The sequence below is a fragment of the Temnothorax curvispinosus genome, unplaced genomic scaffold, assembly GCF_003070985.1.
Source record: "Temnothorax curvispinosus isolate PA1 unplaced genomic scaffold, ASM307098v1 QBEX01017880.1, whole genome shotgun sequence".
Lineage (NCBI taxonomy): Eukaryota > Metazoa > Arthropoda > Insecta > Hymenoptera > Formicidae > Temnothorax > Temnothorax curvispinosus.
The window spans coordinates 31,348-43,748 of NW_020227660.1; the positions used below are offsets into that span (position 1 = coordinate 31,348).

At 32.5% G+C, this 12,401-nt stretch overlaps 3 protein-coding genes across 4 annotated transcripts; 2 read left to right on the top strand and 1 right to left on the bottom strand.

Moving 5' to 3' along the window:
- Positions 1–155: 155 nt before the first annotated feature.
- On the top strand, positions 156–1,412 carry LOC112467923 (RPII140-upstream gene protein-like). Its single transcript, XM_025036872.1, has 4 exons — positions 156–410; positions 510–764; positions 832–1,083; positions 1,252–1,412. Exons 1-4 carry the CDS (start codon positions 244–246, stop codon positions 1,370–1,372), a joined length of 795 nt encoding a protein of 264 aa, XP_024892640.1. The 5' UTR covers positions 156–243; the 3' UTR covers positions 1,373–1,412.
- A 176-nt stretch (positions 1,413–1,588) lies between these two features.
- LOC112467924 (twinfilin-like) lies at positions 1,589–6,701 on the bottom strand. Of its 2 annotated transcripts, none has more exons than XM_025036873.1 (5): positions 6,538–6,692; positions 6,318–6,395; positions 5,513–6,172; positions 5,309–5,427; positions 1,589–2,035 (listed from the first exon to the last, which is right to left on the bottom strand). In XM_025036873.1, the coding sequence occupies exons 1-5, from the start codon at positions 6,560–6,562 to the stop codon at positions 1,865–1,867; spliced, it is 1,053 nt and encodes a 350-aa protein (XP_024892641.1). In that variant the 5' UTR covers positions 6,563–6,692; the 3' UTR covers positions 1,589–1,864. The 2 variants fall into 2 exon arrangements, with proteins under 2 accessions (XP_024892641.1, XP_024892642.1); XM_025036874.1 differs by lacking the exon at positions 1,589–2,035 and adding an exon at positions 2,833–4,818 and having other exon boundaries at positions 6,538–6,701.
- A 349-nt stretch (positions 6,702–7,050) lies between these two features.
- Positions 7,051–9,042, top strand: LOC112467925 (ADP-ribosylation factor-like protein 8B-A). The gene is made up of 3 exons (XM_025036875.1): positions 7,051–7,389; positions 8,053–8,369; positions 8,451–9,042. Exons 1-3 carry the CDS (start codon positions 7,267–7,269, stop codon positions 8,569–8,571), a joined length of 561 nt encoding a protein of 186 aa, XP_024892643.1. The 5' UTR covers positions 7,051–7,266; the 3' UTR covers positions 8,572–9,042.
- Positions 9,043–12,401: the final 3,359 nt, after the last annotated feature.

Sequence of the window (12,401 nt, forward strand, 5' to 3'; positions counted from 1 at the left end):
ATATGTGGAGGAAACAGTGTATATAGAGAGAATTTTTGAGAATTTTATTTTATTTGAATTGTTCCATTATATTATTCCTCACTATATTATATTATTGCTATATGTGAAATGTTTACGTAAACGTAAACATTCCAACTTTCAACTTTGTTCAAAATTGTTTCAGATTTATTAATGCTTATATATATATATATATATATATATATTAGACATATATAACTAGCAATAAATTATTCAGAACTTAAGATGACACGTTTATTAACCAGAAGCCCAATATTAGCGTTTATATTTCCATTTGACAAAAAATTTAATGATGGGCACGATAAGCCTGTTAATATGCCTGCTAATGCAAAAATAAAACCACTGGACGACGAATTGGGTTGGGATAGAGTAAAAAAAATATTTACTTTGGAGTAAGTATCTTATTATATATATCTAGTTATAAAATCTTTTTGCTTTAACTGTATACATAAAATTTTTGCACAATGGATTATTGTAATTTCATTTTCCAGTCAAAATGGCATGTTAACGAAAGAATTGCAATCTATTACAAATATAACGCTATCAGGTATCGTAATTGGCACAGCTATAGGTGGTATGGGTGTAACTAAGGATACAGTAAATAATTTCATTGCAAATAACGAAGCAACACGTTTCATAAGTCATTTTGATGCAAAACGAGATCTTCAACAAACAGTTCTTGTAAATTTTTTAAGGAAGGGCGGAAGATTGGGGGCAAAACTTGGAACGTTTTGTTTTTTATTTAGGTAAGTCTCTTTTTTTATGGTCTACAGCTTACAGAAGACTATAAATAGACAACATTTTCTTTTATAGTTCCATAACGACATGTACAACAGCATATCGAGGGAAGCTAGCGGTAGAAAATTATATGTTAGGTGGTTCCGTAACAGGATTGATATTTAAAATGAACATGGGGCTTCGAGCGATGCTCGTTGGCACTGGACTTGGTGCTATATTAGGTGGATTTTGTGGTGGGGTATCGATCCTTATTCTGAAATTTTCAGGAATAACTATAGATGAAGTATTAGAGGCCCAAAAACAGTGGGTAAACTCGAGGAATAATAAGTAAAGTATTTGCAATTTTATAATTTAAATATTATAAATTTGATATTTCTTACAAGGATCTTATATCATGTACATTCAATATATCACGCTATGCCATTGAATGTATAAGTTATAAAGTTATACTAGCTATTTCAATACATTAATAATAGGTATCTTTAATAATTATAGGATGCGTGAGAATATAAAAGAGTGCATGAGTACTGAATTACCAGAAATTAAAAAATTATACGAAGAAAATAGAAAACTGCAGAGTGTACAAAGTGAAGACGTTGAAAACAGAAAAAAATAAATGTATAATTATATAAATAAATCTTGTACATAGAAAGACATCTATGAGTTTGAAATTTTTATTATCCATTTGCCATTATCTTCAAGTATTGTGCGAGATGCGAAGTGATCCAAAAATAATATATATATATATATATATATATATATATATATATATATATATATATATATATATATATATATGAATTTTACACATAATTTATCACAGTAAGTGTAAAGTTTCATGAATCTCTTATACATTATATTGTATGTATAAAGATTGACATATAGAGAGATCAAACAGTAAAATAAATAATTATGTACTTTAAATATATATGTATTTACAGAATAGGCCAAAATAAATGTCCTTAATTAATCTCTTCTTTTAATTAAAATAAAGGAAATAAAATTCAAGCATTTTTCATAACAAAAATGGGTGCATAAAAATACATTAGAAAAAATTACTACCCTGTCCTACTTTTATTTTGACGTTATTAACCTTGCAAATAGTTTTTTAATTTTCTTGTCCGGAGGATGCTAACTCCTGAACTTTGGTTATACGCTTAGCACCTCTGTTTGGTGGACCCTTGGGTTTAGCGAATTTTGGCTGATGTAAACTGATTTTTGGATGCAACTCCTCTTGAAAAAATTCTTCGGTAAGTTCCTCTCCAGCGGCTACTTCAAGCTATGCACGTAAATTGTGAAAAATTATAATATGATGTATATAATGTACATACATCTAATAGAATTAAAATTTAAGAAATAAATAATACATATCAACAGAAGCATGAATATTATAGTTATACGTAAGAGCATTACCGTTATAGAAATGGAGAAAATCAGAAAAAAGATGAGATATATGGCATTATAGCAGGCCTATTCTGCAAGTTGTGACAAAACATGCCTTTAAATCTTAAAAATAACTACATACCCATTTAACGAGTGTATCGCCAAGTCATCTTTAGCAATAGCAAAATACATACCGAAGTGGTCCTTAATAACTGTATTATTATATATACCTAGTATAAATGTATATAATACTGGATATAATATAAAAAGAAACACCAAATTGTGAGTTTAAGTCGCATAATGCTTTATTATTTCCAGTATATTTAATATTGGCAAGATATACAATTTTTTTGAATTTAATGAGGTTCTCTAGATAAAACTGAAATATCCAGAGTTAAGATAGAATGAAAGAGTTACAGAATAGGCCTGTATGACACTTACAATTAACTAAAATATACTAGATAATATTGTGGGTCACGATTTTTTTAAAACAAAATACGTATGTTTAATTAGTCTTCAATATAGTACAAGACTTAATTTAAATATATTTATGCAAATATGAGCCAAAAGCTGTTCTCTTTCCTCTTCTGTTTTGGACATCTGTTAACTGGATCATAAATTAAATAATTCATTAAAAATAAGGAACGTAAGGAACATAATTAAGATTATAAAATTGCTCTAAAACCATATAAAAATCGTACTAATATAAAAAATGTTAACTGTACGTGGAAGGAAAAAAATACAAGAATTTGGCTCACAAATTATTTTCACAGCACAAGTAGATCTGTTTTTATTCATGCTGTTTTTATTCATCATTTTTCCGCACGCATATATATTTTAGACTAAAACATTTAAAAAGTTTATAAAAAGCTACAAGTGTTAAAAAAATACAGATTACAAAAAATAGAATGCCTCTCATATATTTTGTTGCTGGTTGTCAAATTGTAGTCCTATCCGCTGTAAATTGCATGTCCACTTAAATATTAAATTTGAAAAAATTTTCTAGCTATATATCTTATTATTAAAATAATAAATTGTTACAATTAATAAATTAAATAACGATCTTAATACATCCCAAATAATATAGCCTTTCAAGATTTCAATATAAGAATAACAGACGATTAAACTGACTTTGTTTAGCGTAATATTGTAAGCGTAATATTTAACATGTATTAATAGCTGATAGGACTCACCAAGATCTCAGTCTTACATCATACACATATTTGTAGAATCTAATATTTTGTAGCATTTACAATAGTATAGAACACGATATAAAATTTTATATGTAAAATAACTAGTGTTATCACACTATCTTGTAGCTGAAATAATAATGTGCGAAAAAAATATATCCACATTAATGTGGCGTTTGCATATTTATCACTCATTCTACTACGTTATTATCATGTTGAAAATATATAGAGAAGTTAGGTAAATGATTTTAGGTCTTTCTCTCTCTTTTCTTCTATTTATCTACCTAGAGCGCAAATGGAATTTTTCCTAACTCTCTACTCATCACATATGGTATATGCAAGTTACCACAGATCAATATTAAAAATATTACATCATCAAGTCCTATATATTATATATAAACATTTGAATGAGTTTAAAAGCCAAGCCTCCGAATTTTACTCAAAAAATACTTAAAAAGACACATATCACCTTTATAAGACTAGGAACTAATTCAGTATGCTCAGTTAATATATATTTATTTTTAAACATACTTTTTCTAGGAAAATATATATTTTAGGTATAGGAATATTGCATGTAAAATATATATTTATATATAAAGTTATTGGAATAAAGAGGAACTCTAGATATGAATAGAATGTGTTAGGTTCTGTATATATAAGTAAATTACAGATACTGCACATTTCACACAGTTGCTATCACAATGACATAGTACTCATACTAAACATAAAAATTAAAAAGTGAGGCTTAGCTTTCAATGTCAAACAAAGTAGTCTAACTCCATCTCGGCACTATTGTTCACATAAATGAATAATTTCATACAGTATACATATATGTGAAACATGAACTATATGGGGTTATCTGTATCATAGGCATGTCACACTTATTATTAATAGATATAATGGCGTTTTGCAGAAAGCCTTCCACAATGATAATTTTGCTTTTAAAATTTAGAAAAATACACCATCTGGTCTACTCTGTTTTGCTACTTAGACGTATGTATCACTTTGATAAATCAATTCTAAATGCTGATAAACAACATAGATTAATTTTCTTTTGCATGATGCATTACATTTTCTGCTACTTGTAAATTAACTTGTAACATATATTTATATATGTATATATAACTAGATAATCGTAATTTGCTCTAACATGAAACACTGGAAACCCATTACTTTATTTTAAATGACATATCCTATGTCAATATCATACTATCACAATTCTGGAATTCATGAAGGAAGATATTTGATGGGTAAAACATCACAAACACTTCAATTAGTAAGAAGCAATAATAACAAGACAAGAGACAAATGCTTTAAGCCAGTTTTAGCTTAAGACACAAGACCGTTTTTGTTTTGATTTTTTCTCTGGTATGAATTGAGTAGGGGCACAAGGTGTTGACGGAGTTGCAGGAGTTATTGCAGCTGTGTCTTTTATGCTTGGAGGATCTTCCAACATATCTGCCAACTCTTCTCCACTATTTACTTCCAACTGGGATTGCAGTTATATAATACACAGAGATGGCAGTTTTATATATATATACACATATATACATATAAAAAAATACTTAATAGTATTAGGAGATAAAAAATAAATAAAATAATATGTAGTAGTATTAGACAACTTAGAACAACAATAGTCGTATATCTATTATAGAATATTAGGATTGCACGTATTAATAGAAATATAGTACAAAAGTATAGCACAAAAGAAAATACATATAGATTTCCATTCGAGACTCAAAAAATAGATCAAATATATGATAGATTTGCGTTCAAAATTAATAGCTATAGTCAAACATATGATATTAATCGCATTCTTTTAATCAACTTTTATTAACTTAAAGAGCATGTTCACCTGACTGAAATATACGACTTGAAACTTAAAACAATAATGATAAAGAAAAATATTTACATAAAACGCATCAGAGTTCAAAAGCAAAGTAGTTATAGTGAATTATTAAGATATTAAAAATACCAACCTTTTTTGTTACGGTTACTCCTAGAGACTGGATTAGGTCGAGCAGAGGCGCTTTGCACGAGGAATATAACATCCTTTCTTTAATACTGCAACTATATCCTGGCATGCTATATATAAAAACTAAAAAAAAAAAAGAAAAAATTATTCCTTATGCTCTCTTATGATAATGGTGTACAAAACAATGGTATATTACTCATTAGCTTACCTATGCTTTCCGTGTAATCTCCTTCATGAGTGTGTTTGAAATTATAAAGATGATATCTAGCAGCATCAGATGGAACTTTAGTAGGTAATTTATCCAAGGAAATATCGCAAGCTGTGACTAAATGTATCTTTTCTTCTTCCAATTCAATTTTCAGTTGGATGTATTCGTGAATCCCTTTACCTAGTTCCGTAATGGCTTGCTTGGCTTCATCCGTCACTGGGAAAGCCACGCCGCTCAATGTCTGATGTCTCGTTTCGACGCTATAGTCCGTAATCGCAGTAGTCTTCTTCAATTCAGCTAATTCTTCCTCCGCCGTTGTCAATGGTACAGGCGCCGTATCGTTTCTCTTATACTTGTGATAGCCATCTAATGTAACATCTTCTGGGACAGTGCCATGTAATTCTTCTTTTATCGAGGCTGTACCAAATTCCTGCTTTAGCGTAGCCTTGGTAGAGGCGTAAAGCATTTTCTGCCGCACTGGTGCCGTATCTGGAGACCAGGATATAAATAACCAATCATAGCCAGAATCTGGTGACTTTGTATCCAATCTATAAAGGATATAAGCTGGTTGATTTTCCACGATCAGCGGCTTGATCATTTTATCGTAATCATCTTGCCATTTGTTGACTGGCTTCAAACTAGACGCTGGAGTTAGTTCCTCTGGAAAACGGAAGAGTAGTAGATGTTAAAGAGATGCCACGTGTCTCTCTGCTTTGATCTTCAAATCTTACAGCAGAACAAACGATATAACGCACGCTGCTATAAGATCCAATAAAAAATTCTTTTGCTACAATCTAGAACTTACCATTCTCTATCGAAATTTTTAGTACTCGTATCTTTCCGTCGCGGCATTTCGCAAACAACTTCTTCAATGCGTCATTAGCTAAAAGAAATCAACCGATTCATTACGATATTATTGACGAAAGATTGACAACTAACAATAAAACTAAGGAAAAGACCCTTATCGATTCACTACGATAAATCTTCGCCGTGGCGATGTGCACCGCGAAGAAACGTATAATCACCTTTAATTCCCGTCTGATGTGACATTATTTCACGAGGAAACCCTTGGTTGCTGCCGTCGAAGGTGGTCGGACTGTCGGACTGTCGGAGTACGTCGACTACGTCCGAGATCCGAGAATCCGAGACTCGAAACCGAGTTTTTTTTTTTTTTTTTTTTTTTTTCAATCTGCCAAAGATTTGGGGAGCGTCCCGTTTGACCAAGTTGCGCGTGACCACAGCCACTCACAGCTCCCGGTGCCTGGAGTTTTTCCACTGGACCAGCCAATCAAATATTTTTCTTTTAAAATAAGCCAATTGACGACACGGTCAACAGAGTCCCACTCGGCTTACGGGCGGCGCTGGACAGGGCCCAGCTGGGTCGCTGGGTGGTAGTCCCCAGGGACAGGGTTGACAGCTCTCTCGCGAGAAGTCGCGATTGTCGCGCGAAAAACGCGTCTGCTAATGCTCCGCATTGCTCGCGTTATTGCGCACGCGTGGAATCCGTTTCTCTCCACTCCACTCTCCATCTGGCATCTGACACCTGGGGGCTGGGACTTGGGAGTTGGGAGCAGTGGGAGGACTGGTATCTGACGTATCCTAACGGCGGATACCGGATACAGCATACAGCATACATCATACAGCATACAGCGAGATCTGTACGTCAAAAGGTACGAGCGGCCGCTTATATTTTGAAGGTGTTATTTCCACTTTAACCTCTCGACGGAGCTGGATTTGACCGCACGGGACTCAATATGTTGGCCCTCATCAATCGGATCTTGGACTGGTTCAAGTCTCTCTTCTGGAAGGAAGAGATGGAACTCACTCTCGTCGGTCTGCAGTACAGTGGGAAGACTACCTTCGTGAATGTCATAGCGGTACGTGAGTCATGGACCTCTTTTATTTATCTCGCGCGAGTCGTCCTCGAGACCTCGGGAACGTTGATGTCGATAGTGATGGGACGGCCTCGGCCTCAGCCTCAGCGTGTCGCAACTCGCAACGTCTTGGTTAGATTCGATAACCCCTTCGAAGTAACTCCGTCGCTGTTAACGTACACCGTATTACTCCGTATTCCGTATACGCCCTTACGTATACGTCAAATGATTTAACTTTAACATATGATTATCGATGCGTGTTCGCGTTTGCAACCGTGATAGTCATTAAATCGTTGCTGCTTATTTTTCATTTCTTCTCTCTCGTTACCTAGCTCTCTTTGTTTTTCCCCTCGCCCCCTTTTTTGACAAAAGTCGGATTGTTGTACCATATCGCGCGGATGTATAGTAATACTTATAATCTCTCTGCACTGTACTTTATCATAACTTGAATTTTTTTCACAAATCGACGACGTGAAAAATAAATTTACTTATGCCAAATTTGAACACGTTTATTCATTGTACAATGTACATCAATCTTCGTGCAATCAGAATTATGTTGACATTTAAAAATTATAATCCCTGTATCATCAGAATTATTAATGGTACGTACACGTCATTGTTCTTAAACATGGACAACTAACAAAATCAACTCTTTTTTTTTTCTAGTCGGGACAATTTAGCGAAGATATGATACCGACGGTAGGCTTTAACATGCGCAAAATAACCAAAGGAAATGTCACTATAAAAGTATGGGACATCGGTGGTCAACCAAGGTTTAGATCTATGTGGGAGAGATATTGTAGAGGAGTAAACGCCATAGTTTACATGGTGGATGCAGCTGATTCAGAGAAGATCGAGGCAAGCCGCAATGAGTTACACAATTTGTTGGATAAGCCACAATTGTCTGGGATACCAGTGTTGGTTCTGGGTAATAAAAGGGATCTACCTCATGCATTGGACGAGAATGGGCTTATAGAAAGAATGTAAGTTACCCACTTGGCTACGTGTTATATGTTTGCAAGTGTATAGATACTTTTGATATACAATATATATGTCTGTTCTAGGAATCTATCTGCGATTCAGGACCGTGAGATTTGTTGCTACAGTATTTCGTGTAAAGAAAAAGACAATATCGATATTACGTTACAGTGGCTCATAGCGCATTCAAAAAGTGGAGTTCGTTAATACTCTTAAAATATCCCATTTGTTAGTATCGGCGAGTCTTTGATACTGATAACAGTATAGGGATCACGTGTGAAACGAGCGCATTGAGCAAACTTCGTTCAAAACTGAGTCATTATTGTAGAAAACTACTTGAGCTTTAGCTGATCTAAGTTGGATGGTGCGAATATGCCATGGTAAAATTTAAAAAAAAAATCATGCTTGTATGCCAAGAATATGCTCGTGTGACGTATACCGTAAGGCACTTATTTCCCGCGAGCACATTAGTAATAAGAAACAATTTTTTATATTTTCGTTTTAGATAAGTCCAAGAATATATTCCAATACTTAATAACAATTAAATATAATTAGTATCTCTGTATTTTCTATGATTGCCGCTATTGTGTAAAGCTGAAATAATACCAACATAATCGCAGTTAATTATTGTGATATTATAGTCTAGATGTCGACATTCTGATTTTGTCTTGTACCCTCGAAAGATACCAAACGTTTCATGTATAAATTAGAGAAAATTGTAGCTATTACGAGATACACACGCGCAAAGATATCACTATTAATTAATATACTATAGTATGTATGTATGTAGGTATATGTGTGTGTGTGTGTGTATATATATATATATATATATATATATATATATTTACATACATACTATACTATACATACTATAGTATATTTACACACACACACACACCTCGAAGAAACTTTAATAACAAATAAAAACGACATATTGCAAACATCGCCCTTGTTCTTTTTACTTCAAGAAAATGATAATCCCGAGTCGAATGCTATTCTCGTGCGTTTATGTAAACGTACGTGAAGAAGGGTGACGGGACAGAAAAGAGGGACGAGGGAGAGAGAAATATTTCGCAAAGACAATAGGAATAAAGCGATTAAAAATTTGATGATGGTAATGGAAACGACACAAAATCACGTCGAGAAACAGCTCCGAAAGCATTGTGAGATGTATAAATTCTATTGGAAATATCTAAAAGAATTGATTGCAATAGAATAGATTTTATTTACTCTGCAGCGCGCGATACCAAAAAGTTTAAATGCTCGCACATTTTTTCGTTATTTATCCTATAAATTGGTTTCTTTTCATTTATTTCTATCTATAAAGTTTTATATAATACGCTTACGTTCCCTTAATTTCCACTTTTCTGTGGTTATTGGTTCAACGTGCTTCTAATAAATCAAGTCCATATTTCTAAGTAACTCGGATCGATCGGCTACACTTCGTGGCACAACTATAAACTTGAGTCACAGAGATGAGCTGTTTTACTAGACTGTATACGTTGAAACGGTTCGATATTCATTTGTACCGAATTCAAAAAATACGTATTAAAAAAAAATCTTTACAATAAAATTTTAAAATAGTGGAAGGGAAAGAGTTTTCCCAAGTTCAACGTGCTGAAATAAAGTTTCAGCTAACGTGAACTACGCTTACTTGACAATATGGTATTTCAATTTCTATCACGTAGGTGTTCGTTACAGCCAATTTTTGTTATATTTATTAACTGTACATGACTCACCCTTTTAATAAAGTGGCCACAATAATATGCATTAACGTGTTCGCAAAAAAATCAGTTACATATTACAGCAGAAAAGATTATGTCCTCGAGGTCTCGTCAACGATTTGCGGATACATGTACATGATAAAGATAGAATCGATTATCGTGTCTCCTATTTTATAATGCGTATGTTATAATACAGAATCATGGATGGAATGATACGTTTCCATCTTTCAGGGACAGAAAATATGCTCACATACATACAGTTACATTTACATACGGTTGAAGATCCAAAAGGCAAATATATAATAGAATATACAGAAATGGATAATTTTATATGAAACATTGTAAAGGTGATACCGACCATATTAAGAAAAAATAAAATTAATAAATAAAATGAAATAAATGTAAAAATATAGGAGAATATTATTTTTTATAAAATTTGAAAACATAAATTGTCTATAAACGTCGATTAAGAATACTGCTTTTTCTATTATAATTTCTTTGGAACGTTCCATATACAAAATATCCTGTTCGACTGGAAAATATTTCAATGATAGATTTTTTTACCACGTTTGAGCAGCTTTATGCCTCAGTTAATTTCAAATAGACTTTAGCAGATTTTAATACTTGTTTATGACGATATTTAATATTAAAAATTATTACGACACGTAACAACAGCTCAAGTACGTTTCGCAAAAAAGTCGGTTTTAAAGCATCTACCTTTCAATCATCTCCCAGTGATATTGACATTTTGCATTATTACAATCTGTCTATATTGATTCGATTTTTAAATTAACTCATTAAAGTCTACGTACAATCTTAGTTTTTACGGTTTTTGTTTGGTTTTCGAGTATTTTGAAAATAGATGACATTTTTACACAAATTCTCCATGCTAAAGTATATTGCTTTGGGTTATCCAATAAATTAAGATACACGAGTTTCATTTGGAGATTACAGAAAACTATGGGCTTTAATGAGTTAATCTCTCAAATTTGTCAAACATCTATTGTAACTTTCTGTTTAATCATTGTATGTTACATTTGAATGTCCATAAAATACATATATTTGCATCTATATGCATATATGTATGTATGCATTTGTCATAAGCTATATCTACATATATATGCATGCATGCCATTTATTTACATAAATTCGAAAAAAAGATACTCTATGCTTTTTCGCCCCTTTTTTCTTCCTCTGAAAAAAAGACGGTGAAACTTTATAAATTCAATTATACATGTATCCGAATAATACTTTACAGTTACAAGTTTATGTCATACTTGCATGAAGATACATATTTTTTTATATTTCTTATATAATAACGCTATTATTAATAATATCCAAAATTCACTGATTTTGATCTTTTTATGTCTATTCAATCTACGTCGTGTATCCGCACTTCGTATACATTTACACGAAGATATTGCCACATAATTAATAAGCAATATTAAGTCGATGATAAACTTCCTATTAATACAATATCTTTTTTGTTGCGCGTTATGTTCCGCTGAACAAAACGATTAAAAACTTGTTAATTTATAAATTATTATATTAGGTGTCCACGTACACAGAATTGACGAAAAATGGTCATACAACTTCGTGAATTCTGGACTCTCGATCCTTCCTCGACAAAAATTTCGAGGAAGTAACATTTTTGTATCTATTTAAAAAAAAATCGACATTACATCTTGTAAGAAATTACATTATGTCTCCACTTTTCGCCAATATCGGAACACTTCCTATACTTGATCTTATCATATAATCATTGCACAGAATAATCTTCCTATTTTATACAAGGTGACGTGACTCTATTTCTGTTCTGTTCTCCATTTAAAATTGGATTTAACAATAGCACATTATGGATTATTCTACTATGACTAGTTTTATGCATCACTAGACTTCATTCAAGATTCGTTATATAAGAAAACTCGCAAAGCATCCGTGCTTAAATCAATTTTTTGTCATATTATGTGCATAAGAAATGTTTAAATACTTGTCACGATTATATCTCATCCGACATCTTTCTCTTCATACATATAGTTATGGCATTCTATATTCATCTTGAAATATATGTGTGTGTGTGTGTGTGTGTGTGTGTGTGTGTGTGTGTGTGTGTGTGTGTGTGTGTGTGTGTGTGTGTGTGTGTGTACATTATATGCTACATAATTGAATAAAGGAACCTGTATTTAGTACATCGTTTGGTACAAACATTATTTGAAAGTTCCTATTATAAATGTTTTTCACACGCATACATATCTCTTCGATTTGCACTCACACACACATATACTCATATACGCAGTTTCCCAAAATTTCCTG